The following is a 24,122-nucleotide window of genomic DNA, read 5'->3' on the forward strand; positions in this document are numbered from 1 at the left end:
TGTTCCTTACGCACTGCGGGGTCTGGACATGGATGTGCTGCAGTGCTTGTTTGCCTTTGCTGCCGGAGCTGCCCCTCAGAGCACGGCGCAGCAACAGCCCGTGGAGGAAGAACAGGGCAGGGCAGCTCGGGAGCTGCCTCAGCTCTCTGCGCATGGCTGGGCAGAGGCCTTCGATGGAAGCCATCTCGCATCCAGGCAGGGCTAGGAAATGGCTTTAGGTCACTTACAGAGCTCTTCTGTTGCAAGAAGGTTCTTTTATATTCAGGAAATTACTTGGCCTTTTAAATGTTAACCCTTTAACAGAAATTCCTCAGTTTCTCCATCACTAATGAGTAATTGCAGATGCAGCTACTTTAACTCAATCTGATAATCTGAGCAGCTTTTCATTGGTTCTTGAGATTATCTTTAAAATCGGGCACAGTAAGCTCTGCTTTATTATGCCACTGCTGCTACTGCCTGATCATCAAACCACACAGCCTAAACTATCAGGGGACAGAAGCAGTGTGAAAAGTGAAGTTTCCTTTGAGCTGGTAAGACCGTTTAACATATTTCTGTGATATGCATGCCAGTAAATAATGATAGGATACATTTACTGAGCTAAGATATTGAAAAATAATTTCTTTACCTAAATGTGGAATTCTATATTGTTTCTTGTACTAGGAACCTAGATCGATAAAATCACCAGAAGAGTCTTTGCACTTTTGTTCTGCTGGTTTGCTGAGCACAAAACCACACTACTCCATTAATTTTGATGTGGATTGTGCTAGAAAGATGCACCATCTTGGATAAATTATTTTTAGGTACTCCTCTCTAACTGAAACACATGAATGTAAATTAATCTAGCCAAAATAGCCCTCAGCGTTTGGGACTTAACAAACAAAAATATGTTTTTTTAAATGTATTTGTGTATATATATATGTATATACATACATATGTGTATGTATGAATATTGCTTTATTGCAGTAGTCATCCTTTATAGCAGCTTTTTTTCAGCCTCTGGGATCCAAGTCTGTCTAATCTAAAAGTACATAGCTGTTCCTGAGCATCAAATTGTGGAAAAAAGGCACTTCAAAGATGAAGGGAGAAAAAGATTGGTTATATGGGGTTCTCTCTGATAATCTGTGCAGATGAAGAAATATACTACTACTTACTTATTCTCCAGCAGTTTGCATGCTGATCATGTGAGTCTACCATGTGCACTTGACGTGCTTCTGTCAGACACGTGCTTAGAGGCCTCGGTATTCAGGAGGTAGATAATCTATCATTAATTCTTCTTAAAGGACCTAGAAAATATTTTCTTGTAGGCAGGGATGATTGAAGGACTGCCCACGATAAACAATCACACTTAATAGTAAATGGATCACTCTGGAGAATGCGCACGTGGAGCTAACCTTAATGGATGGGGGGATGTGCAGGTTGGTACAGACACACTATTGCCCGTCACTATTTTATACTTCATGGGGTGAGTCAGTGTCCTGCCTTTCTTTAGTGCCTGTTGGTGCTGCCTCTGGAAGAGGTTCAAGCAAAGGAAGGGATTACAGCCAAGGGAGAGCAGGTCATTTATGACTAATTGCTAAGTTGTAAGCAATGGAAACAGAGTGTTCAAGGGTCCAGGTCTGCTGTTCCTGCTCCCACTGTGCACCACTGGTATCTTGCTGTGGGAGGGAGAGCAAGCAGACCACATTTTGGAACAGCTCAGAGCCACTGTCAAATCACAGCCTGAAGCTTCTGACTTTCTCTAAGATTTAGGTGAGCCTGGCAGAACATACGTGAGCTGCAACAAGAAAAATTTCACTGACAAAATAATCTACTATATATAAAAGTTGATGGCAGAGGTGGAATAGAACCTAGGAGTCCTGGCTGTCTGGTGTGGGCTGGCATATGATATCAGTACATGTATCAAAGGGTACTCAAGCATGTTGACAAATCTTATGTGCACATCTCCACATGAAATCCTTGCTCATGCTCTTGTATGACACTTCAATTTCCTGTTTTATCAGGCCTTTTTAAAGCTGATCTTGTCTTACTTGTAATCATCCAAAGGTCAGAGATGCAAAGGTCCTTTTTTGTGTCCATCAGTTTGAACCCATTACATTTCTCTGTACAATTATTTTATCTCCTTTTCTCTATCACATCAAACATAAACTTCTTGTCCCCACTTTCAGTCACTGACAGCCTTTTCTTGTCCTCTTATCATCTCTCACTTCCATATCAAGAAGTCAACTCTTTCTATGATGCCAGCTTCCACCTCCTACCAGATCATCAATCAACTCCTCCTAACCTTCCTCCATGCTATTGCTTACGCACTGAAGGTACTGCCGACCATTCTCTTGAGCTACCTCAACCTCATTCTTCAAGTCTCTCCTTAAAGCTCTACTTTGCTGAGTTGCTAAAACCCAGACAGTATCTAGGCTACCCACATGCTGAGACTGTGCTGTCACCTTCTTGTATTACTTCTCCTCTCAGTGGTATCTATCAAATAATTTATTTCACTCTATAGAGTCTTAAAAGCAAAGGCTCTCCTTTTATTGTGGTTCCACTGAACCCTGAATGTGGAAGTTAGCCAGAACTTTGAATATGGATTTCTGGTAATACAAACAGATACAGCAATAACGGTCGATCACCTGTCTTTCTGTTGATAAGCAGTTGGAGCATTTGGAAAATCTGCGTTGTACAAATTCTGGTTAAAATTACATGAGGTGACTTGGGAAATGGAGGCAGCTGATGGAACCACATGAGGGGAGGGGAAAGGCATGGCTGCAAGGCCTCACTTCCTTGAGCAGGTAACAGGCAGAAGAACTCTGCCCTGGAAACATACAGAAAAGATGGAAACACCATCGCAACCAGCGTGAGACCACCTGGGTCAGCTTCTGCTGCTGAACCAATAACCTGGATTGGTGGCAGCGTACTTGTGTAGCATTTCAGGGCCTCCTCTGAGACATTTGGTCTCTTTCCTGCACAGTGAAAATGGTTCTTCTCCCTTCCTCTGACATCTCCCACACCTACAGGGCTTTTCTGCCTTCACCCACAACTCAGCAGTGTGGCAGAAACTGGGCATTAGAGCAAAAGAAGTATGAATCGGTCTGGCTAGGAAGTTGATTTGTCTCCCAGTCCCCAGCTGCTGTAACAGTGCCCTTGCTGCTAGCACTGGACGTGGGGCATGCCAGTGAGATGTTCCCTTGCAACGGCGCTGGCACCTTATTGGTTTCTGCTTAGTTCCTGGCGTGGTAATCAGCTTCTGCTGCAGAGAGAACTGGCAATGTTCAGAGATGGTGGTCACTGGGAAGAATGATGAATGCGCTCTGGCACCAGGAGTCCCTTCACCCATCCATTCTCACTGAAACTGAAAAGTGCTTTTGCACTTGCTTCGGTTTTTGTCCCGTTCTGTGGCTGTCTGCTGTCCAGCACCAAGAGGGGCTGAGGTTTCAATTGGCCATGTCAATTTTGCTGCATAGCCTATCAAAACCTCCATATTGACCTTCATAAGAGGAAGAGAATTTCACTAAAGCAGTCATTTTCTTCTGGGACTTTTATCTGCACAGTTTATCTGTGGTCAGGCTGGGCTATCATCAGCTCAACCTGCCTCAGGGTAATGGGCTGATTCTTTTCCCACAGCTGAGTGACTTGAACCAGGTGGGAAGCACAGTGAGTATGAAAGATGAGAAAAGGCATCGGAGCATCTCTAGGATTCTAGCAAAGTTTGTAGCTGTTTTCTTGCAAGGCCAAACTCTTTGCAAGCATCAGCAGACATTACTTAAACGACCTCATTAAGATGTCTCTATGCTTGCAATTGATATTTCCCCTGAACACTACAAAATGTACAATTAGTTCCTTCATAAGTGAGAAGTGTTTGACAGTTACTGAGAAGTGATAGGGCCTGTTTGTGAACCAGCTTTTTTGGATGTACTGTAAGTTTACATTTGCAAGGCTGAGGATTGCCAATGTTAAGAGGAGAACACTAGCACGATTACTTTAGGACAGACAATTATAACTAAGTCCTGCATCAATTTCACGACTTCCATCTGAGATAAGGTTTTTTTAAGATGCTTAACCAAGATTTATAGATGACAAGTCTTGGATCACATGTTTAGGCAAGAGGTTGCAGCAACAAAGGTAGTTCCCCTTTGTACAAATTCTGCACTTTGTTTCTGACCGTATCTATGTTTGGTGTCCAACTACTGGATTCTTTCCATCTTTCTCTAGTAGATTTAAAAAAAAAAAAAAAAAAAAAATACTTTTATCCTGCCTGAAATCTTCCCATGTAAGATACTTATGGCTGGTGTGAAATTACTGCTTAGCCTTTCCTTTGGTTAAGTTAAAGAGATTTAGTTGGTCTTTAGTTGTTGGTTTCTGAGGAAAGTTATTGAGAAATAAACCATTCTTGTAGCCCTTTTTAGAACTATTTTCATCTTTTCAGCAACTTTTTGTTCAAAGTGTGGATCCCAAGAGAAGAAATGAACTAATAATGGTGTTACAAATGCTACATGTAGCTGCAGTAACATTTCTTTTAACTGATATGCATCCACAGTCTGTCTTAGCTCCTTTAACTGCACTAATGTACTGCAGAATCTCATGCAGCTGGTTACGTGCTATTTCCCCAAATCCTCTTCTGATAAGCCTTTCAGAATACAGTGTTCCATCACCTGCGTATGACTAACATGCATGGCTTCTAACAAATAAATTTGCACTTAAACATGCTGTATTTGTTTCCAGGTGAGCTAGACAACCAGGAAACATCTGACATGTTTCAAACATTGCAGAACTGAACAAAGGACTTCTTGTGGCAGGGGGGCGGGGGGGGGAGTTTATCAAATTAGTAGTAATTACCTGGAAATATTCTGTCCTGGTTTAGTTATCTTGACCTATGTTTGTTTGTTTGTGTGCCTGAACAACTTCTTGTAAGCACATGTATAATTCTACTTAATGCAGCTCTCTATTTCATGTTTAGTCAGTCTTACTGTACTTATCACAGGGATCGTATGCAACCCTGATTAGAATGATAAGCAGGAGAGACTTCATGCCTCCCAGCCTCTCTCCGCTAAAATCAGCTAATGGTGACACTTCCTCTTGACAACCCCCACTCTGAAGAAGGTCTGCAGCAAAACAGGATATTTATGAAAAACCCATAAATGAAGAGGTGGTGAAGTGGAAGCCAGGAAGATTCCTTTTCTCTTCATCAGTTTTTGAAATGTAATTATTTTACTATTTAATTCAGAAAAGGGACACTGTAAGCAGGCATTATTACAGGAAAGAGGTTGATATGTGGATGTTGCTGTCTAGCTTTGTGAAATGTGGGACTGGATACTCTTGGTCATGGAGTTCAGCTCCTGCTACTGTAGCCATCAGATCACTTAATTCCTTCAGTAAAACAATCCTAATGATTGAAGTATCACAATCCTTGATAAGCGTAGGCTCTTTTTCACCCACTCATATTCAAGCCAACTTCAGACCCATTGTCAGTGTTGTTGACAAACATGCTGAGGGTGCACTTGATCCCTCTGTCCATGTCACCAACAAAGATGTTAAACAGCGCTGGTCCTGACACCGACCCTCGAGGAGCGCCACTCGTCACTGCTCTCCACTTGGACATCAAGCTGTTGACCATAATTCTTGGAGTGTGACCATCCAGCCAGTTCCTTACCCACTGAATGCTCCATCCATCAAACCCACGTCTCTCCAATTTAGAGACAAGGATGTCGTGCGGGACAGTGTCAGATGCTTTGCACGAGTCCTGGTAGATGACATCAGTTGCTCTTCCCTTATCTGCCAACACTGTAATCCCGTTGGGAGAAGGCCACCAAATTCATCAGGCGGGATTTGCCTTTAGTGAAGCCACGTTGGCTGTCGCCAATCACCTCCTTATTTCCCATGTGCCCTAGCACAGTTTCCAGGAGGATCTGCTCCATGATCTTGCCGGGCATAGAGGTGAGACTGACTGGCCTATAGTTCCCCAGGTCTTCTTTTTTTCCCCTTTTTAAAAATGGGGGTTCCCCTTTCCCAGTCAGCAGAAACTTCACTGGACTACCATGACTTCTCGGATATGATGGATAGTGGCTGAGCCACTTCATCGACCAGTTCCCTCAGGACCCGTGGATGCATCTCATCAGGTCCCATGGACTTGTGCTCCTTCAGGTTCCTTAGATGGTCTCAAACCTGATCTTCACCAATAGAGGGCAGTTCTTCATTCTCCCAGTACCTGCCTTTACCTTCTGTCCCTTGGGTGGTGTGGCTGAAGCACTTGCAGGGAATGCTGAGGCAAAAAAGTCATTGAGTACCTCAGCCTTCTCCATATCCCAGGTAACCAAGTCTGCCTTTTGCTTCCAGAGAGGGCCTACATTTTCCCCAGTCTTCCTTTTATCACTGACATAACTATAGAAGCTTTTCTTGTTGCCCTTGATGTCCTTGGCCAGATTTAATTCTATCAGGGCTTCGGCCTTCCTAACCTGATCTCTGGCTACTCAGACAGTTTCTCTGTATTTCTCCCAGGCTATTTGTCCTTGCTTCCACCCTCTGTTGGCTTCCTTTCTTCCCTCATTGCATGTTTCTGGGTTCCAGCCTGAGTCATGGGCTCCTTAGAGTAGCACACTACTTGTAGAGATGCTGCATTAATGTAACGGCAAATATTGCAAACTGGAAGCATCTTAAAAAGCACCATATATTGCTGAGTAGATCAGGTCAGGATTCTTCATATTAAACTTTGTTTGTTGGAAAACCATCAAATCAAACTTTTTATGAAAAAGTATCATTTTAAATTAAAACTTCATCAGAAAAGAATTCACAGAATGGAATTTCTGGTTAAAAAGAGAGGGAGTCCAGCATAACCCTGTAGAGAGATAGTGTTTCATATTGCAGAAGATATACTTCAAATATCCTTACACATATGCTTCGGTAAATTGGGTTAATGACTAGGCCCTAAGTATTCTATATCCCCGATGAATACTTTGTCCAGAAGTGTATCAGTTATTCTCTCCATTTCTGTCTTTTGGAGTTTTCTTTTATGGCAAGGAAATAGTTATGGGAAGGAGACATGATTCCAAGATTCCCACATTGTAGATGAGTGATTTGGTTATCTGCCTGGAATTGTAGCTTCTGGGGTATGTGTGTTTGTGTGTCTGAGAGAGAGAAAACTATGACAGGTCTTAGTTTTGTTCAGATACGAAATTTCTAATGTACAAAATCTGTAGGCTAAAACACCTATTTCTATCCCAGCTTTTGTTCCTGACCTCAAACCCTTTCAACACTAGCTCAGGACAACTCCAGGTGACTTGAAGAAAGGTTTCCTCAAAAGTTTTGTGACACCAGCAGGTCAAGCAAATGTTCCTCTAGTGAAGAGAAAGGGTAGGTGCAGAAGGCCAGTCACTCGACTCCCTCAAGGGAAAAAGACACATCATTAATGGTAGGCAGCAGTGTTTGTGGTGTAGATGACTTTCAGCAGGTGACTACTGCTGATGAACAAGCTCATGAGAGAAAAATTTGTTGAAGCCTTGAATATGCAGAAATGGTGTCTGCTCCAGGAGGCTCCTGAGCTGCAAACATCCGGAGGCTGAGAATGTTCTCAGAGAAGAACATCTATGTTTCCTCTATTGCTACGGTTTTCTCTAAGCATCTGGTTTTTGTTACTGTCAGAAACAGGATACAGGGAAACATGAACATTTGTTCCAACCCACTGTGGTGCTCTGCTGCTCTTAACTTGTCATAAACCAGATGCCAAAAACTGCAGGAAGAGGAAAGATGGAACACCCCCCTGCCCCCTGATCAAATGGCAGGAATTGAAGATTTCCTTTCAGGCAGCTGGTGCTTTAGATTCCTGTGCTAAGTGCTATTTACTGCCATGAGAAGAACAGTTCCTATAGAAGAAATTATATAGCTGAGTTGTCTGACAGAGTCAAGGTCAGCTTGTGTCAGGGCTGGCTAAAGCTTAAACCTGCTGGTACAAATACTGAGAAATGTGCCTCTAACAGTTGTTTTATTTTAGATACTGTCTGGAATGGGAGGAGATGTGTGGCAGCTGGGCCTCCAGTTGTGTGTTACTGCTGTGCTGCTCTTTGGTGAAGGAAGAGCGAGAGGTAAGAGGAGATCTGGAATAGGTCCTCTGTGGGAAGAGAGGCACATGCATGTGCTCATTTTTCATTCACAGACCCTAAAGTATGCAGCATGGGATCTTGCGACTGCCCTTTCCCAGGTCCCAGGAACTGGTAGAGCTGGCTGGCAATGCCAGGCACATACTGGACAAGCTGGGCAGCAGAAAAAACGCAGCCACTGCCCAAGGTCCCTGCCCTAAGGTCTTACACTCATCTCATGCAGTGAAGCACAGTACAAGAGAGGAGGAACATCACAAGGAAGAATAGATGAGGTGTCAGTTAAGGAAACCCTAGCAAGTAACACATTTGATGTATGGAGGAGGTGGTACTCGAATGCAGCTCTGGTCTCCTTCCTCTGCAGAGTTCCCTGGCAGCCTGAGCTGCCTGAACAACTACGTGACTACCGTGAGGTGCATGTGGGCAACGGAGGAGCCCGTGGGTGACGGACCTTTCCACCTGCATTTCACCAAGTAAGAGCCGCACCCCGAGAGCTGCATGTGGCATGGGCAGGACACACAGAGCAGCAGAGGTGGGGCCTGGCGCAGGCTTCACTCCCTCCACAGCAGGAGACCTGTGGCTCTGCCACCTCATCGCCCCGCACTCGGCTGCCTCGGAAGCTGGGTCCTTGGCAGCCTTTTGCGGGCCCACAGCCTCCGGGGTGCAGCAGCTGTGGGGCACATGCAGCTGTGTGAGCTCATGGGGCTCAGGGCGTCCATCCGCCCAGTGTCCCCTCTGGCAGGGGCCTCACGCAGAGACCTTCCCATCCCAGCCTCCGCTCCCCGTGACCTGGGGGCTTCCAGAGCCCATCTGACATGAAGCTGCCCAATCAATTTCTAATCACGTCTTACCTTGTTGCCTAGAAATTAAACACCTAGTGGTTTAATCTAAATTAGTTAATACATATACAAAAGGATTCTGAAAGTCCAGTGAGTTGTAAGTTTTAATACAGAATATTATGTGAATAATTTTTCCTCTAACAGAAGAAATCAGATGAATAGTTTGCTAGGTGATAGGATAATAAGTATTTTGATATGCTAATTGGAGATGAATGTACTTGGATTATGTAATAATGTTGTCTTGACTACCAATAAGTAGTGAACTATTACATGAGGGTAAGCCACGCTGACATTTGATGCCTCATATATTCTGGTAAGGTTGATACTGGATTTTAAATGAAAAAATGCCAAGCTGATAAACTGTAGTATCCCAGTTTATTGTGGCGCCACATGCAACATGAAAAATTTGCTAATAGATGGCTACATTATATAATTTAATAATAGAAGACTGTTCTTCGGAGCTATTTCCCCAAGATGATCTTTTCTGTCATTCATTCTGTTATGATGTGCTGAAGCTTGTGAATATTAAAAAAAAATCCAAACAACAAAAAACCCAAATAACAGACCAACCTCTGACATGTTTTGCTGTCAGTGCTGGTTTGTTCATAGTGAAAGAGGCTTTAATGCACAACTTGTTAGCTCTGTGCTGTGCACTTGTAACTAACTGTCCACCCACTCTACCCCCCACACCAGCTGCTTTCCTGGCAGCAACACCCAACAGCACTTTCAGAGGGAGCAGGGGGCAGGTACTGGGCTCTGTGTGCAGCTCCTGGGAGGTTTGGTGCTCTCAGCAGTGAGGTTATGAAAGTGTCTCCTTCCTCCCTCTTCAGCCCTGCCATCCAGCCAGCTTTAACATTGCTTTCTCTGCCGTCTGCGCTAAAGAGGTTCATGTTCTTCCAGAATGTGGTGCTGTGCTAAGCTGCCACCCATCTTTCATAAACTGAAAAGCACTTAATCATATGACTTAAAAGAAACTTTCAGCCCTTTTATTCTTCTAGCCTCTGGTCAAAGGGCCACAATGCCAGCTGCAAACTGATTGCCAGAGAGAGGATGCAGAATCAGTACCACTGCACAATCCATTTAGCCAGCCAGATCTTGGAAACAGATGGTTATAGAGTCTCTCTCCAAGGCAACTTCTTTGGACGTAATCACACGTACATTACCTTTCCAGAGTACAATCCCCGCAAGCACAGTAAGTATGAACCAGGGCAGGTGTGAGCTGACCCTCTGCCTAGCAGCTTTGGGGTAGGTCTGATATGCTCTCTAACAAAGGGTGTCTCAAAGGCAGCAAGTGAAAATAATGGAAACGAGCCAGACTGCCCATCCCTGGAGAGTGCACTATGTGGTCGTCATCACTAAGGATGCAGTCCCAGTGTCTCTCCATTCTGACTTTTCCAGGACTTCAGAGAGGGCTGGCTCTGGAGCACCTTTCAACCATACTTCTTACCTGCATCATGTTTTCTTGTGCCATGAATAATGTACAATTGGATTGCCTCTATTGTTGGGTTTTTTTCTAAGAAATGAAGTCATGAGGAATCAAAGTCATGGATCTAATTCAATGTCCCATGGCCTGGTACTTCAGAGAAATGCTCTAGTATTTGAAATCTCAGAGACTGTCTGTATTAGTGGTATGTTGGAAGAGCAGAATGTGACATGCAGAGTGGTTCTTTGCTTGCAGGACTATCCCCAGGGGCTATTTGAGTTATCATTAATTTATGTTCGTTCTGTAGCTGTTCTGACCTGCCCTGTAAGCTAATTTGGTCTACTGCTGGTCTTAGTATTGGTCTTTAGACCCAGCTTTATCTTCCAAGACTAGTCAATCTAGTATCATGCATCTCCTTCTGTGGTGTTCATGTCAGAAATACTGTGAAAAAAACCCTACCTCTTTATTTGCAGTAAAACTTGATCCACCTTTGAACATCCAGAGCAACGTCACTGCCAGCAAGTGTCAGATCTGGTGGAGCGTGCCTTGGTATCTCGTTGATATTCTTCAGTATGAGCTGCAGTATAAGGAGCACAGCGTGTCCTGGGAGGTAACTGGATGAGGCACACACTGATGTTGCCTTGCTCTGTGGGCACCATGGCCTTAGCACTCAGTCCAGGGCCTTCTGGCAGCTGACTGTTTTAAGCTGGCCTTTCTGGTTTCCCACATCAAGGCTGAAAGCTTTTATATAAAACAGCAATAGCGAAGGTCAATAAATCTTCTTCTCCTGAATGCTGCATTCAGAACTCATCCATCATCACGCAGGCCTTCTTCTTGCATCCAACAAAAGAGGATTTGTGAAAGAAAAGGAGGGAGGGAAGAGTATTTAAAAGACCATCCCTGTGCCTGGCCTTGTTAATAGAAATTCTTTGTAATACTTTGCAGACTGCATTGAACAAGACACCCCCCAGTTCACTGCCACAGATAGAAATTGAAGCCACAGAGCTTCGCAGTGACATTGCTTACATTGCACGAGTTCGCTGCAAAGTGTCTGAAAATGAGGATTCGTACCATAGTCAGTGGAGCGAGTGGAGCCAGACAACACTGTTTCAAAGAGCAGGTATGAAGAATGTTGTTTTGACCTTAATTCATGTCTTTTCATGTCCGTGTTCCAAAAAAAGGAAAATACCTGGTAAAATGAAGCTTTTCGAATCAGAACTATCTTCCCTCAAGTTTTCATAGCCAAATCACTTTCCTTGAGGTCTTTAGCAGCCTCTTTCATTTGCATTGCTTGGCTATTTGGGGTTCTAGCTTGACTTCCAGACTTTTTATCAATTATTTTTGTGTTGATTCTTTTCCTAGGTGTACCAAAACTGTCTGAAAATATCCTAAATACCAGAACTATGCAGTTCTTGTTCATTCCTCTGACTTTTGGCATTCTACTCTACTTATTTTGGAACTGCAAGCTTTCTTCAAGGTATGTTATAGTTTTTCATTAAGTTCCCCTTGATCTTTATAGCCTGAAGAGGGTAAATCAAATGTCCTTATATCCCTTTTGTTTCTTGTTTCTGCTGCACAGACTCAATTGCTGTCAAAAGCTCTTTCAACAGTCTTGGGACATGGCATGTTCCTTGGCTGATGATAGTTAATGACCCACTACACAATCCTTGAGGAGACCAAAGTGCCTTTGTGGTACCCAAACTCGGCTACAGCTCAAGGTTGAGGGTCTCTTGGAGTTAAAGAAATTTAAACCCATCGAAATTTTTGGTTATGTTTCATGTAGATAAATTAAAAGTGCAAGTACACAGCAATCCATAAAGGTGGTTAAACTGATGTCAACGTCAAGCTACTTGTGACATACCTGGCAGCAGTCAGTATGTAAAATACCAATATAGGCAAACTACACTGACCCAGATTCAGTGTTTCTTAGGTTCTGGGACCAAGTTGTACAGAGAAAAAAGTGTCTCTAGAGCCTTGGTTCAACCATCCTCTGCATTTTTTTCATGCTGGCAGAGCAAAGGTAAATCTCCTACTTCTTCCTTTTCTGCCTTGACATACATTATCACGTTCCATATACATGTCACTCTTAGAGAAACAGAATACATGATGTCCATATGATAAAATATTTTTACAGGATAGACTCTAATAAAGGGACTGGGATGTCTGGCAGAATTTCTCTGTCTAAATGTAATGAACCTAGAACTCTATAAACACTTCCAGAAACAGTGATTTAGATCAAATAAGTTGCTAAACAAATGCATAAATAACTCAGTGCATATAATGACTAATAGACCAGTATTGAGTTTGTAGCATATAGCATTCCTCAGAAATTTTTAAAACTGCGCTTCAGGCTAGAAACATCAAATGCATGCGCAGGAGGCAGACAATTGCATGAGATGTCAGAAACCATGTGAAATGGGCTTCTCAAGCAATCTTTCTAACATAAGCATGGGGCTTACATCTAATCAGTGTGCTATATCATTGAGACAGAATATAGAAAAATTGTCTGGGTTTTTTTTCTGATTTTAAGTGTTGTTTTATCACTTCAGGGCAAAAAGCCTCTCCTGCTTTAACATTCCCACGCCAGCTGCTTTCTTTCAGCCACTCTATAATTTGCACAATGGGAATTTTAAGGTAAGAAATAAGTTTCATTTCTTTCTTATGACCCTCAGTTCATGAGGAGAGGATTTTTTTTTCCAGAATTAATCATTCTAGCTCCTGAGCAGAGTTACTCACACATGGTTCTGGTCTTCCTGGGAGTTTATAGTTTCTGTTTCCTGCCTCCACATACTAGCTACACTGCCAGAGCTTCTGTCCAGCTCCTCTCTCCTTAGGAATAAAACCCCTCCAGTTACTCACTCCCTATCCATGCTGAACATGAAAGGTGCGCCCTCTCTTCGCAAAGCCAAAGCAATACAAGCAGCTTGCAGTATATCCTGGAGGTGAAATCCTGAAAATTTCTTGTGAAATTAGCAGCTAGATTCTTTACACTATTACTCTAACTTTGTCCAGTAGATTTGCACTAAATCTCTGGATTACTGTGCCAAAGCCATACAAAAAGAAGAGCTATTTTTCAGATTTCAACACTAAGCAAAATGTCCTGAACTTATTGATCCTTTCACTAGGACTGGGTTGGACCTAATGAGGCTTGTAGCCAGCTCAGAAGAGAAGAGGCCATCAACTCAAACAAAGTGACTGCAGATGGAGTTTCTGATCTAAGCACCCAAGAACTGATTTCCCAGATCTCCTTGAAACCGATGGAAAGCACAAATTTGGTTGCTGCAGAAGACTTTGTATTTGCCTTGGGTCCAAGCCAACAGTATGTCCCCAGCAGGTATGTGAGAGCAGAAGAGATAGAAGTGAGGCTGGGACTACTGTTTGCACAAAACCATGCTGATGATACAGTTGGCCTGAAAATCTCTGAAATAATTAAAGCCAACCTTGAGAGCCCTAGCATGGGAAGGAATTATCCCTCTCACTCACAACAAGGAAAGGGTGACTTCCTTATGCTTCAGGAATCTTTGGAGGTAGCAAATGTGTCCTTCAGCAGTAGTGACTATTGTACCTTGTGTGACAATGATACCACAGGAGGTTTGATTCCTGCTGAGCTACTGAAGCTCTCCAATGGTAATAGTCTTGTCAAACATCAGAATGATCAGAGTGACCTTCCCTGAAGAATATTGCCTTCAAAGATCTTTGTGCTCTCCTCTCAGATCCCAACCCTGTCTTCCCAAGTGGCTTAAATGGTGACTGTGCAGACAATTACAAACATGTATCGTTTTAAGGTAAATCCTCAATTTCTGTACTTCAAAAGAGGACTGTGACCAATAGCTCTGACTAGAAAATACTACCCCTGCAGGCATGGCAAGGTCCGACTCCAGCCACATCCGCTGTCTCAGGAGACACATGTCCCTGCCCTTCCCTAAATTAACCTCCTGGCAGCAGCAAAAGTCCAACAACCCCCTAGGCTAGGGAAGCAGCAGCAGACCCGCTGTTTTTCCTTAGGAAGAGTTATTGGAATTGTGTACCTCCCAGAAGCAGCAATATTTGCAACGTGCTGAACCATGATTTAAACTCCATCATTATTTTAAAACTATGTACGATTCTTCATAAAACTGTGATAAACAATTCTTACTAAATAGGGTAATTTTGCTTCTTAATATGATATTGATGACTTCAAATGGTTCCTGATCTCATCAGAATTTATAATTGCACTATTTAAAGATAATCAGGCATTGGGCCTTGTTCTTTATTATCCTGAATGGCTGTAACTTTTCATTTTGCAGAAACTAAGCCCCATGCGCTGCTTTGATTTTAACAAAAATTTATTCTAAGGTTAAGTGGCTGGGCTGATCTAATGGAAAAAGGTGAAAAGCAAGAACAGCACAAATGAGCTTTATTTAAGTACAAAACAGGCCAGGCCCACTGCCTCTCCAGAGCTTTTGTTATTTCTCCAGAACTGAGGAGTCCTTTGCCTATCTGCTCAATGGGTACAGCCTTTCTGAGCCAAATCTCTGGAAGTTTACTTTCTGCCCTAGCCACAGAAAATCCTATATATGATTGGTTACCCACCAAGCAGATTCCTGGAGTCTTAGTTACATCTCCTAGATTTAAAAGGCTCGACAGTTTTAGCAAGCACTCCGAGAGGTGCACAAGTGCTGGCACATGTATATGTGCAGTCGCACACATTTATTCCCCCTCTTTGGGAGTGCTTCCCTTGTCTCTCTGGTGACTGTTAGCACTGATGAGTTTTGACAACGCAAAGAAAGATTTCAGTTATAAGTAACAAAGCAGATTGAGACACCCTTCCCAAAAACTTGTGCTAAGCCAGAGAACTATTGTGGGAAGTCTTCATCTGGGAGAAAAGATTCAACAGAATGAGGAGTTCACATCCAACTTGTGTGACAGCCACAGGAGGTGCCAGCAGTGATTTGTTTTCAGTGTTGTGAGCAAAGGGATTTTCTCATATCTGAAAAAATATCCCCTTTCTGCTCCTTTGTGCTTTTTATCTTGTAAAGACTACATTCAAGGGTGCTTTTTATACTATACCACAATCTAATGGCAGGAGAAGAATGTGATGTTACGGTCATTAACAGTTGCTATAACTTCCTCTGGAGAAGAAAACCTGTAAAACAAGACCACATGCCTAAAGGATTTTTGGTGATCCCAAACTTTTAGACCCCCTAGTGTGGTTTGATGTAGTGTCCCAAATTTCAAACCTTCAGAATCTGAGGGATGTTTCCTGAAATTGTCAGATCAATTGTATCTTAAACCTCTCAGAACTTGACAGCACTTGCTTATGAACATGTCTGTACAGAAATTGAACCAGTTTCATAAAATCTTGTTCAGTTAACAAGGTATTCTGTACTGGTAATATTAGCAAAAGGTGAATGGGAACAATTATATTCAGATATGAGTAAGGAGCAGCAGGTCAGGCTATGGAAGGGAGAGCACAAAATTTAATGAGATAGAGAAGCAAAAGGAAATAGATTGAATGTAGTAGGAAATTACTTGGGAGAAATGAAGTCAAAGATGATGCTGCCTGTGTCCATTAGGCCAGGCCAGGAAGACTATAAGAACTGAACCTGAATCTGATGACAGGCTGATAGTTAAAGGGCTGAGATGACATTGCAGCATCAGCAGTTCTCCGGGTGAAACTCTTAACACCTTTGAGCTGCTTCTGCTTTTATGCAGCTACTTATAAAATGGGAAAAGTTCAAAGAGGAAAGGTACCATAGAAAATGTTAGTTGTTGTAGCTAGAAAAAAAGAACAAAATGCCTCTGCTTTACAATTAGGTCTTTGGAACAATCAAAGCCTCATTTTTATTCAGCCAATGAAAAACTACAATCTTTCTAGAAAAGCAGTCTATAAAACCCCATTTTTCTGTCCTTTTGCTTTGTGTTTTTTGTTTGGTTTGGGGTTTTGTTGTTTGGGTTTTTTATTCGGTTTTTATTGTGTCATGTTTGAGACTGGTATTAGGTTCAAGCTGTGGTTTTTCACAGCTTCTCCCAGAATCTCTGAACTTATTCTGAGTTTTGCCGCTAAGAGTGATATATATCCTTCCAGTGGAAGATAGAGAACTACCATCTAGTAAGGAGACATACTGTGGGCTCTGGTCAAGCCTTCAAAGCCTTTCATTCCCTGGGACTACCCGGTGCATGCTATGCGTGTTATCTGCAACCGGAACAGTGGCCAGTATTTTACCCTTTCTTTTCATGCTGCTGAGTTTTACTAGAGGAAAAAATTTCAGAAGATATGTAAGTAATGCTTGTAAGCCACTAAGGGGTTGAAAATGTTCTGTGACAAAGATTTTGGTTTAGTCCTGGGTTTGGTTTGGGGTTTTTTTTTTGTCCTTATAAAGTAGAACAACTAACACTGTATGATTATTCAGAAGTAAATAAAGCAGAGGAATTAATGCAGACTTTGATTTTTCAGAAGTTAGTGTCAGAGAGCTTTGGAAAGAACTCTAGAAAACATTGACTATATGAATCATTCGTAAAAGTTGGTTTGAAAACATCATAGAAGAAGGAGAGGGAGAAACTAAATGCTCTCCCTAGTTTGCAAACCAAAGCACTAAGCCAGTGCTGCTGCTCCCACCATCAACAGAAAAAGGGGTAAGAAGGCTCCTGAGTGAAGATGTATTTTACAGCTCATAAAGCCAAGGGGGACCAGCATGGTGAGCTGTCCTGTGGCGTCTAGCACGTGAGCACCAGTATAGTTCTGCTAGCGCCCAGCCAATGGGTACACCTCTGGTGAAGTACTGGTGTTCCCAGTAGTGAGTGATAGAAGCTATATCTCCATCAGACATTCTGCTGTTTAGTCATCTGCACGTTCATTTCAAGAGGGGTAAGAAGATCAGACTGCATGCTTCTCAACAGTATAGGTATCACAGCACTGGCACAAACTCATTTTGAAAGAGCAGCAAACAAGTCACAATCATTAAGACACAGCACTCAACCTGTTGTGCCCTCTCAGTTATGATGACTTGTCTTCACAGTGTGGCTTCTAATGCATCAAAGCAAAACACAAGTGTCAAATTAGTGGTGTTTGGCATGCTGAAACATTCCCCGCAGCCCTGAGCTTCAGGGCTTGAGATCATTGATCTGCAAACTCCTGCTCAAGGGTGCAGAAGCCTAGCCTGTGAAAGCAGTATTTTTTTCCTGAGACGGTCATTAGTCAGTGGCCAAATAAAGCCATAAATCTTTTCCTGGTTAACTAAGCAGATAGGAGGAGAGTAATTCCAGAGACAAGAGAAACAAGCTTGCTCTTTTTAGTTTACTTTTGTTAAATTTGATCATTGTGTAAACAAAGGACAGAGAAGGTTGGTTAGACTCAGAGCAGCACCATCTTACAAACTGCCCGACGTGAACTGTCAGTTCCAGCTCCATGGCCCTATCACTCCATCTTTCCTGTATTGCTGTGCTCCTGCGACTCGTGAATCCTCTGCTGCAGAAATCTTTATCACCACAGGCCTTTTCAGACAAGCATACTCACTTGAGTCTCCCAGCATCCCTCAGCAGAGTGTATGCTCTTTCACAGCACCATCCACATATTCACTCACCTAGCCAGTAAAAACACACAAGAAATAAGTCTATTTAATCTTCAGTAATTTAATCTAATCTGCAGATCTGTTCCTGCCAGAGGCACAGCAGCTCTGAAGACAGAGGCGCTAATCAAGTACAGAGATCTAAACTATCAGTTCTAAAGCAAGAACTGTAATATTTGATGACATGCATATTTATGTACTGATGATCACAATTAGAAAAGAGGAGAGGAGGTTCTTTTTATGCTTTTTATGAACACACAAGGGGGTTGGTTGGTTTGTTTTTAACAACATGTAAGACAAGGATAAAGTTGCAACATAAAAGTGCAGCAGTTGGATTGCTTCTTCCTTGATGCTCATGGAGCCAAGTTAATTGACAAAATCCAAAATCCCAGTGTCAAATCGTATCATTTTAGGGCTGGTGAACAGATTGATTTGATCAACACACTTCCTATTTTCAGTGCATATTGGAGTGCAGCATGGAAACTGCATGACAGCATCAGCTCTAGATATCCTGTGCACGTACAACAGCCCAGTATTATGTGGCATGTGCCTCTGTCCACAAGCAGACTATTTATATTTGTACGGTACTGCAGGCCCAACACAATATGGCTTTTTGAGCCAAGCTGATTCACGTGAAGCCTAATATAGGCAGTGCCAGAGCACAGAAGTAACAATCATTACAGTCTAAACACAAGTAATGAGTTGTCTTTTGTATTATCTTTTTCTAACATGGTCTGTCAAATGCTGAAAAAGTTGTAAGCTCAGTGAAGACTTTTGCATAACATACTTTCACATTCAAAACCAGACAATAGATGTATTCAGAATGAGATTCACAGTAGTAGACAAAAACATTAAGAATGCTTTCACACAAATCAATAGCATGCCTCACCTGGTTTAGGTGTGCAGAACTGGTTACCCCATCTTTATAATGAGATTACAGCTTTCAAAAGCTTGCTCAGTGGTTCCCACAGCTCAATATATTGCAGCAGGAGGTGCACCAGTGCCAAACACAAACCTTTTGACTCCTAATACCAGTTTCTTCATATGGTTAAAGATCCTATACGCCATTTAAAGACTCCTGATTCCTCCCATCATCTTTGCTTACCTTCATGCCCTAAAATCTGCACTGCTGCTACCGCCAAACTGTGTTTTTTTGTCTACTGGAGATAAGGATGAAGTTAGTTATTTAATCAGCATTCTGTGGGAGGAAGAAGACAGGATGCATTCTTCCCTGGCTGGGAAATCTTGGACCAGCTCTGAGCAACTAAATGCAGCCAGCTCAGCAGTATTTCTGGGGCGAGGTAATCCAGTGACATGGAAGTCACCTGTCAATCTGAATGGCATTTGTGTACATGAACTGAGGAAGTCTAGGGTTCGTTTATAATATGCCTGTCTCGGGTATTCTGACGTTTGTTATAGTCAAAATTTTATTTTTTTCTTTATTGCTGCCACAGCTGCTTGCACTTGCAATCTGTGTACCAAAAATTAATTTCTCTCTCTGGGTCTAATACCCAGAGAGCTTCAGGCGACTTTGCACCCGCGGGGTCGGTTACACAAACACTTTCCGCAGCCGGGGTTCAGAGTCACCCCGGCTCCGAGAGCCGCTGTGCGGTGTCACGGCCCCCAGCGCGCCGGGACTGGCCTGACCGGGCCCAGCTGGGGCTGCCCCCGCCCGCCCGGGGCCCGCAGCTCCGTTCAGCTCCCGCCGGGCTGGGACGTGTTTGTGTTCGGTTCCGGGGCGGCCCCGGACCTCGGGCCGGTGGTGGTTTGGGTGGACGCTGTCGCTGCTCCCCAGCCCTCTCTGTCCCTGACCCCCGGACGCGCCCCGGGCCTACGTCGCCGCCCTGTTTCCAGCCCCCGCTTCCGGGGAGGCCCCGGACCCCCGTCCCAGCTGTCCCCAGCCCCCCCGCGCCGCTGCAGCTCCCGGGCTCCCCGGCCCGACCCGCACCCGCTTCATCCCCGGCCCCGTCCGGAGCGTCGGCGAACCCTGTCCCCAGCTCCGGGCCCCGCCCTCCCCCAGAGCCCGCGGAGCCGGCCCTGGGGCGGGGGGGCGGGTGGGGGGGTGCCGGTGCGGGTGTGCCGGGGGGGGGGGGCGGTGCGGGGTGCCCTGGCCGACCCCCCCCCCACGCCCCGGTCCGCCCGGCCCCGCCCCGCCGCGCGTCCGCGCCCCCTGCTGGAGGAACCCCTCCGCGCGGGCCCCGCGTGTCTGAGGCGGTTCTGTCGGTCCCTCGAACCCGCCAAACGGCTTCTCCGTGTCCCCTCGGCCTGGGACTGAGCGTCCGTCCCCAGGTGGGTACAATAACTCTTACAAAATCACCACTGCGAGTCACCCGGCAGGGCGGGGGAGGTGTAGTTCACCTCCCAGTACTGCAGAGATCTTACCCACACCAGCACATCATCTCCCCTAGGACAGGAGTTCTTCCTTACACCTGCAGTACTGTGGATTCAAAAAATCTGGTCAACCAGTGGCGGGAAATTAAGGCTGCAACATGTACTGGAAGAGAAGAGCGGTGACTGCTTTTACAGGCTGGTAAGAAAGGTGAAGGGGCAGAGCGCAAACAGAATGACAGGTTTAGAAGTTTAAATGTCATCATTGTGTAAACTTCAGCTTAATCACGAGCCACCTTATGCTCAATATGTAGTTCAGAAAGATTCACAGAACATGTCTTCTGTAAATTGATTAAGATTAGACTTAATTTAGATGAATGCTCCCAATCAAACAAAAAAATTAGGTTCTCAAAACATTTTGTACTAGAAGTTGCTGGAGCTACTTCAAAATGTGTATCAGGATATGAAGGGAGTTCTATCTCCAAACATTTAGGGACCATGGAAATGGGATTTAAATTATGCATAAAATAGGATTCTGCAGTGAGAGACAGAAAGATATTTTAGACACCTAATTTAATTGTCTAGATTTTACAAGTGCCAAAGAGTTCTCTCTTCTGTTGCTGTTATTGGTGAAAGGCTACATCAGTTACACCTGTTTTGTGAATGACGTTTATACTACTGCTGTTAATTCTGTTGATTTCATTTTTTCCCTTGCATTTTGTGTAGAACCACCCTCCTATTTTAATTCTTTATATGGATTGCTACCCACTTCTTTGTATTTTCAAAAAGTAGTAGAGATTATCTGTTAACACGGCCTCCACAGCTTCTCCTGCTTGCACTGCGAAATGCAAACACATGCACCACATCATAGCAAAAATGCTACAGCAGAAATTAACTGCAGTTGTAGAACACCAGTTTACTTTTTTAACAGGAGTAATGGTTTGGGCATACCTAAAACTAGAGCAGACTTTTTCCAAGCTATCTTAATTTAGAGGTTGTGTGACAGAAGGTGGTTAGCACCCAGGGCTGCAGAGAAATGTATTTGCACTTGAACTTGGTTCTTGGAAAATCACAAAGACGTTTTCTGAGTAGTGCTGTTGAGGTCATACGACCTTGCAGAGTGGGAAGATACCTGTAACTAGTAGGGAAATGCACAAGATCCTCTTATCGAGAAAGGGTAGGCAGAAGATTTGTTGTATTATTTTTTAAATTTTGTAAATAAACTGGGATCATGAAAAATAAAGACTCCTGGGAAACATCAGTGCTGAATTACGGTAAGGAAAACAGGAGAAACTGCCAAGTTGCAAAAAGCTTTCATGTAGCTTATGGCATTAATGCTGCAACAGTGTTTGTGGCTACTGAATGTTTTGTCACTCCGTTGGTTTTCACATACATGAATTCAAACAGACCCTCCTGGCCAAAAGGCAAACTATTTTGCATTTGATCTGGCACAATTTTTCTCTCATCTGTTGACAGTTTTGGCTCTATAACTAGACAGTATCATAATGGTCCACACAGCTGATTGAACAGTCAGATTTATGTTTGTTTATGTCACTGCATATTTTTATAAGGCTTGTCACAGAACTAGTAAAATTTATGGATCACAAAGCAGTTTACAGCTATTTCAAAGGTTACACAGGTGACAGTTGTGAACACAAAGAAAAGAATGAAGAAGGGTATGCTCGTAATAACGTGTCGACTCAGTTGAGCTGTATGCGTCAAGGCAGTGCTGTTCAGCCTCCCCTCCTACCCCAGGAGGGCTAACTTAGGCAGACGTGATATTCTGATTCATTTGTATCCCTGCTTATCTGGGCTGTGGATCAGCCACACAGACCATACAGTATCTCACCATATATGAGCTGAGGCAAACAGAAATCAGGCAACAGCATCACTATAGGCAATTTGCTAGGTTCTGCTGCTTAACATCAGACAAACTAGCATTTTCCTTTGCAGAAAAACAAAGAATGGTGCCTTCAGAACAGAGGTAGCATAGCACACAGTAGCATCTAAAGCTGTTTCATGATATACCAGCATATCAGGTCAATTAAAGCCTTTCAGCATGGGAAGCATTCATTGATGCTGTAAAGAGCAGCTTTGCCATGTCATCCTTTGAGATGAAGACAGTGCTGCGAAGTCCAATGGCTTCATCTTGCAGAGCTGACGGTACCAGACCTGCTGGAGAACTTGTACAGTAGAGATTTTTATCTCTTGCTCAGTTGAAAATAAGCTGAGAAACTGAAAATTAAACAGAAAAGGGGGCAACAACAAAATATACAAATTTGTCAGCAGTCTGAGGAAAAAGGGAGAGGCCTATTACTGAGCAGGAAAGGGAATGAATAATAGATGTGTAATGGATTGAAGAATACAGCACCCTCTTTTTGCTTCGGTAGAACAATACTGTTTAACAAGATAATGAATGATTCATTTTAACAAGATGATAGTAGCGCACAAGATTTGACTTAAACCCCTTAACAAGTGTGTTAAATTCTGCAGGGCCACACAGACTTCACCCTAAAATATTTTTTTGCAAAACCAAAAAAAATCCGAGCAAACCATAATTACCCAAAGTACTCTCTGCACTGTTGAAAGTTATTTCTGAGAATTCATGCAGAACAAGAATCCTAGAGGACTTTTTAAATAAAAAGTCTCATCTTTAAATGTAGGAAAAAATAGGGCCTAAAGTATTGATAAACCAACTAGCCTAACTTCATTCTTTAAAAGGATTCTGGAATAAAGTACTAAAAAATAGCTTTTTTTTTTTTTTAATATCTAGAGGATTAAAAAGTGAGAAACAATATAAACTGCTTCATCAACTTCTGTCTTTGACAAGAGAGTTTACTTGCTAGTGATTGCGAAGAAGTAGATATTACATAATTTGACTTTGGTAAGATTTTTGACAGTTTGGATACAGTCTGAAAAACAGTGAAGGTACACTTAAAACACTGCCCCCCCGCCCCCGCCCCCCCCCCCCCCCCGCATGTGCCCAACCTATTAACACATTATGGTCACTTGTTTTACTTCCCTGCTGAAGAAAAGAAAATCATTATACAGGCAAGTTGATTTAGGCTGCCTATTGCAAAAATCTTGCTAAAGCAAGTTCAACTCTGTGAGACTGCAGCAGTGCCGGCCTTTGCCCCCATCCCCGTTTGGAGCTAAAGATCTGTATCTTGTAGCTTCTGGGCAGTTCGGTAAAACAGACGGTCCCTTCCCGCGGCACCCTGCTGAGCGACCCCTCACAATTCAGTCATCCCTTGACACATTCCACCAGCTCCCGCCGGTGTCGCGCTCGCAGGGCGCGCCCGCCCAGCGCAGGGGCGATCCCGGCGCGCAGCACCGGGCCCGGCGACGCGCTGCCGGTGCCGCTGAACGCGGCGGGCGACAACACGCGTCCCCCGCGCGCACGGAAAGAGCGTTTGCTGCGGGGGGTGAGAGGGACTCGGTTCCCCACGGCAAAGGAGGGAGAACTGTCAGACCCGCCGGCCCGCGCTCGGGGGGCGCAGGGAGCGCGCGCTGTGCCCCGAGCAGGCGGGTTCTTCGCAGTGAACGTCCGCGGCGGTGCCGCCAGCTCGCTGCTCTCCGTGGGCCCTCACGCGGCGGGTCCCAGCGTCCCCTCGGCGCCGCTCTCGCGCCGTGGCACGGACCCGGATGTGAGCGCGAGGCGGCGGCTAGGGAGGCAGCGCGCGGCTGCCCCGCCCCCTTCCGCCCTCACCTGGCCCCGCCCCCGCGCGGGACCGGAAGCCGGCAGCACCGCCCCACAGCCGCGCATGCTCGCCGCTCTTGCGGGCGCTGAGGCTGACGGGAACGCCCCGTCCGGGCTCGCGCGTGAGTGGCAGATAGCGCCACCAATGAGTGGGCGGGGCGCCCGGAAGTCCCGCGCGCGGCGGAGGGGGGGTATTGTTGTGGGTGA

General features: G+C 44.2%; 1 protein-coding gene across 4 annotated transcripts; it reads left to right on the forward strand.

The window, feature by feature from the left end:
• The first annotated feature begins 448 nt into the window (after positions 1-448).
• Positions 449-16,867, forward strand: LOC141950955 (interleukin-9 receptor-like). 4 transcript variants are annotated; one of them, XM_074886519.1, is made up of 9 exons: positions 449-530; positions 7,976-8,066; positions 8,443-8,551; positions 9,916-10,109; positions 10,814-10,950; positions 11,286-11,460; positions 11,703-11,817; positions 12,890-12,974; positions 13,466-16,867. In XM_074886519.1, the coding sequence occupies exons 2-9, from the start codon at positions 7,988-7,990 to the stop codon at positions 14,012-14,014; spliced, it is 1,443 nt and encodes a 480-aa protein (XP_074742620.1). In that variant the 5' UTR covers positions 449-530; positions 7,976-7,987; the 3' UTR covers positions 14,015-16,867. The 4 variants fall into 4 exon arrangements, with proteins under 4 accessions (XP_074742620.1, XP_074742621.1, XP_074742624.1 ...); XM_074886520.1 differs by having other exon boundaries at positions 457-530; positions 7,962-8,066; XM_074886523.1 differs by lacking the exons at positions 449-530; positions 8,443-8,551 and having other exon boundaries at positions 7,992-8,066.
• Positions 16,868-24,122: the final 7,255 nt, after the last annotated feature.

This window comes from Strix uralensis, chromosome 16, assembly GCF_047716275.1.
Source record: "Strix uralensis isolate ZFMK-TIS-50842 chromosome 16, bStrUra1, whole genome shotgun sequence".
In the NCBI taxonomy this organism is placed as follows: Eukaryota; Metazoa; Chordata; class Aves; order Strigiformes; family Strigidae; genus Strix; species Strix uralensis.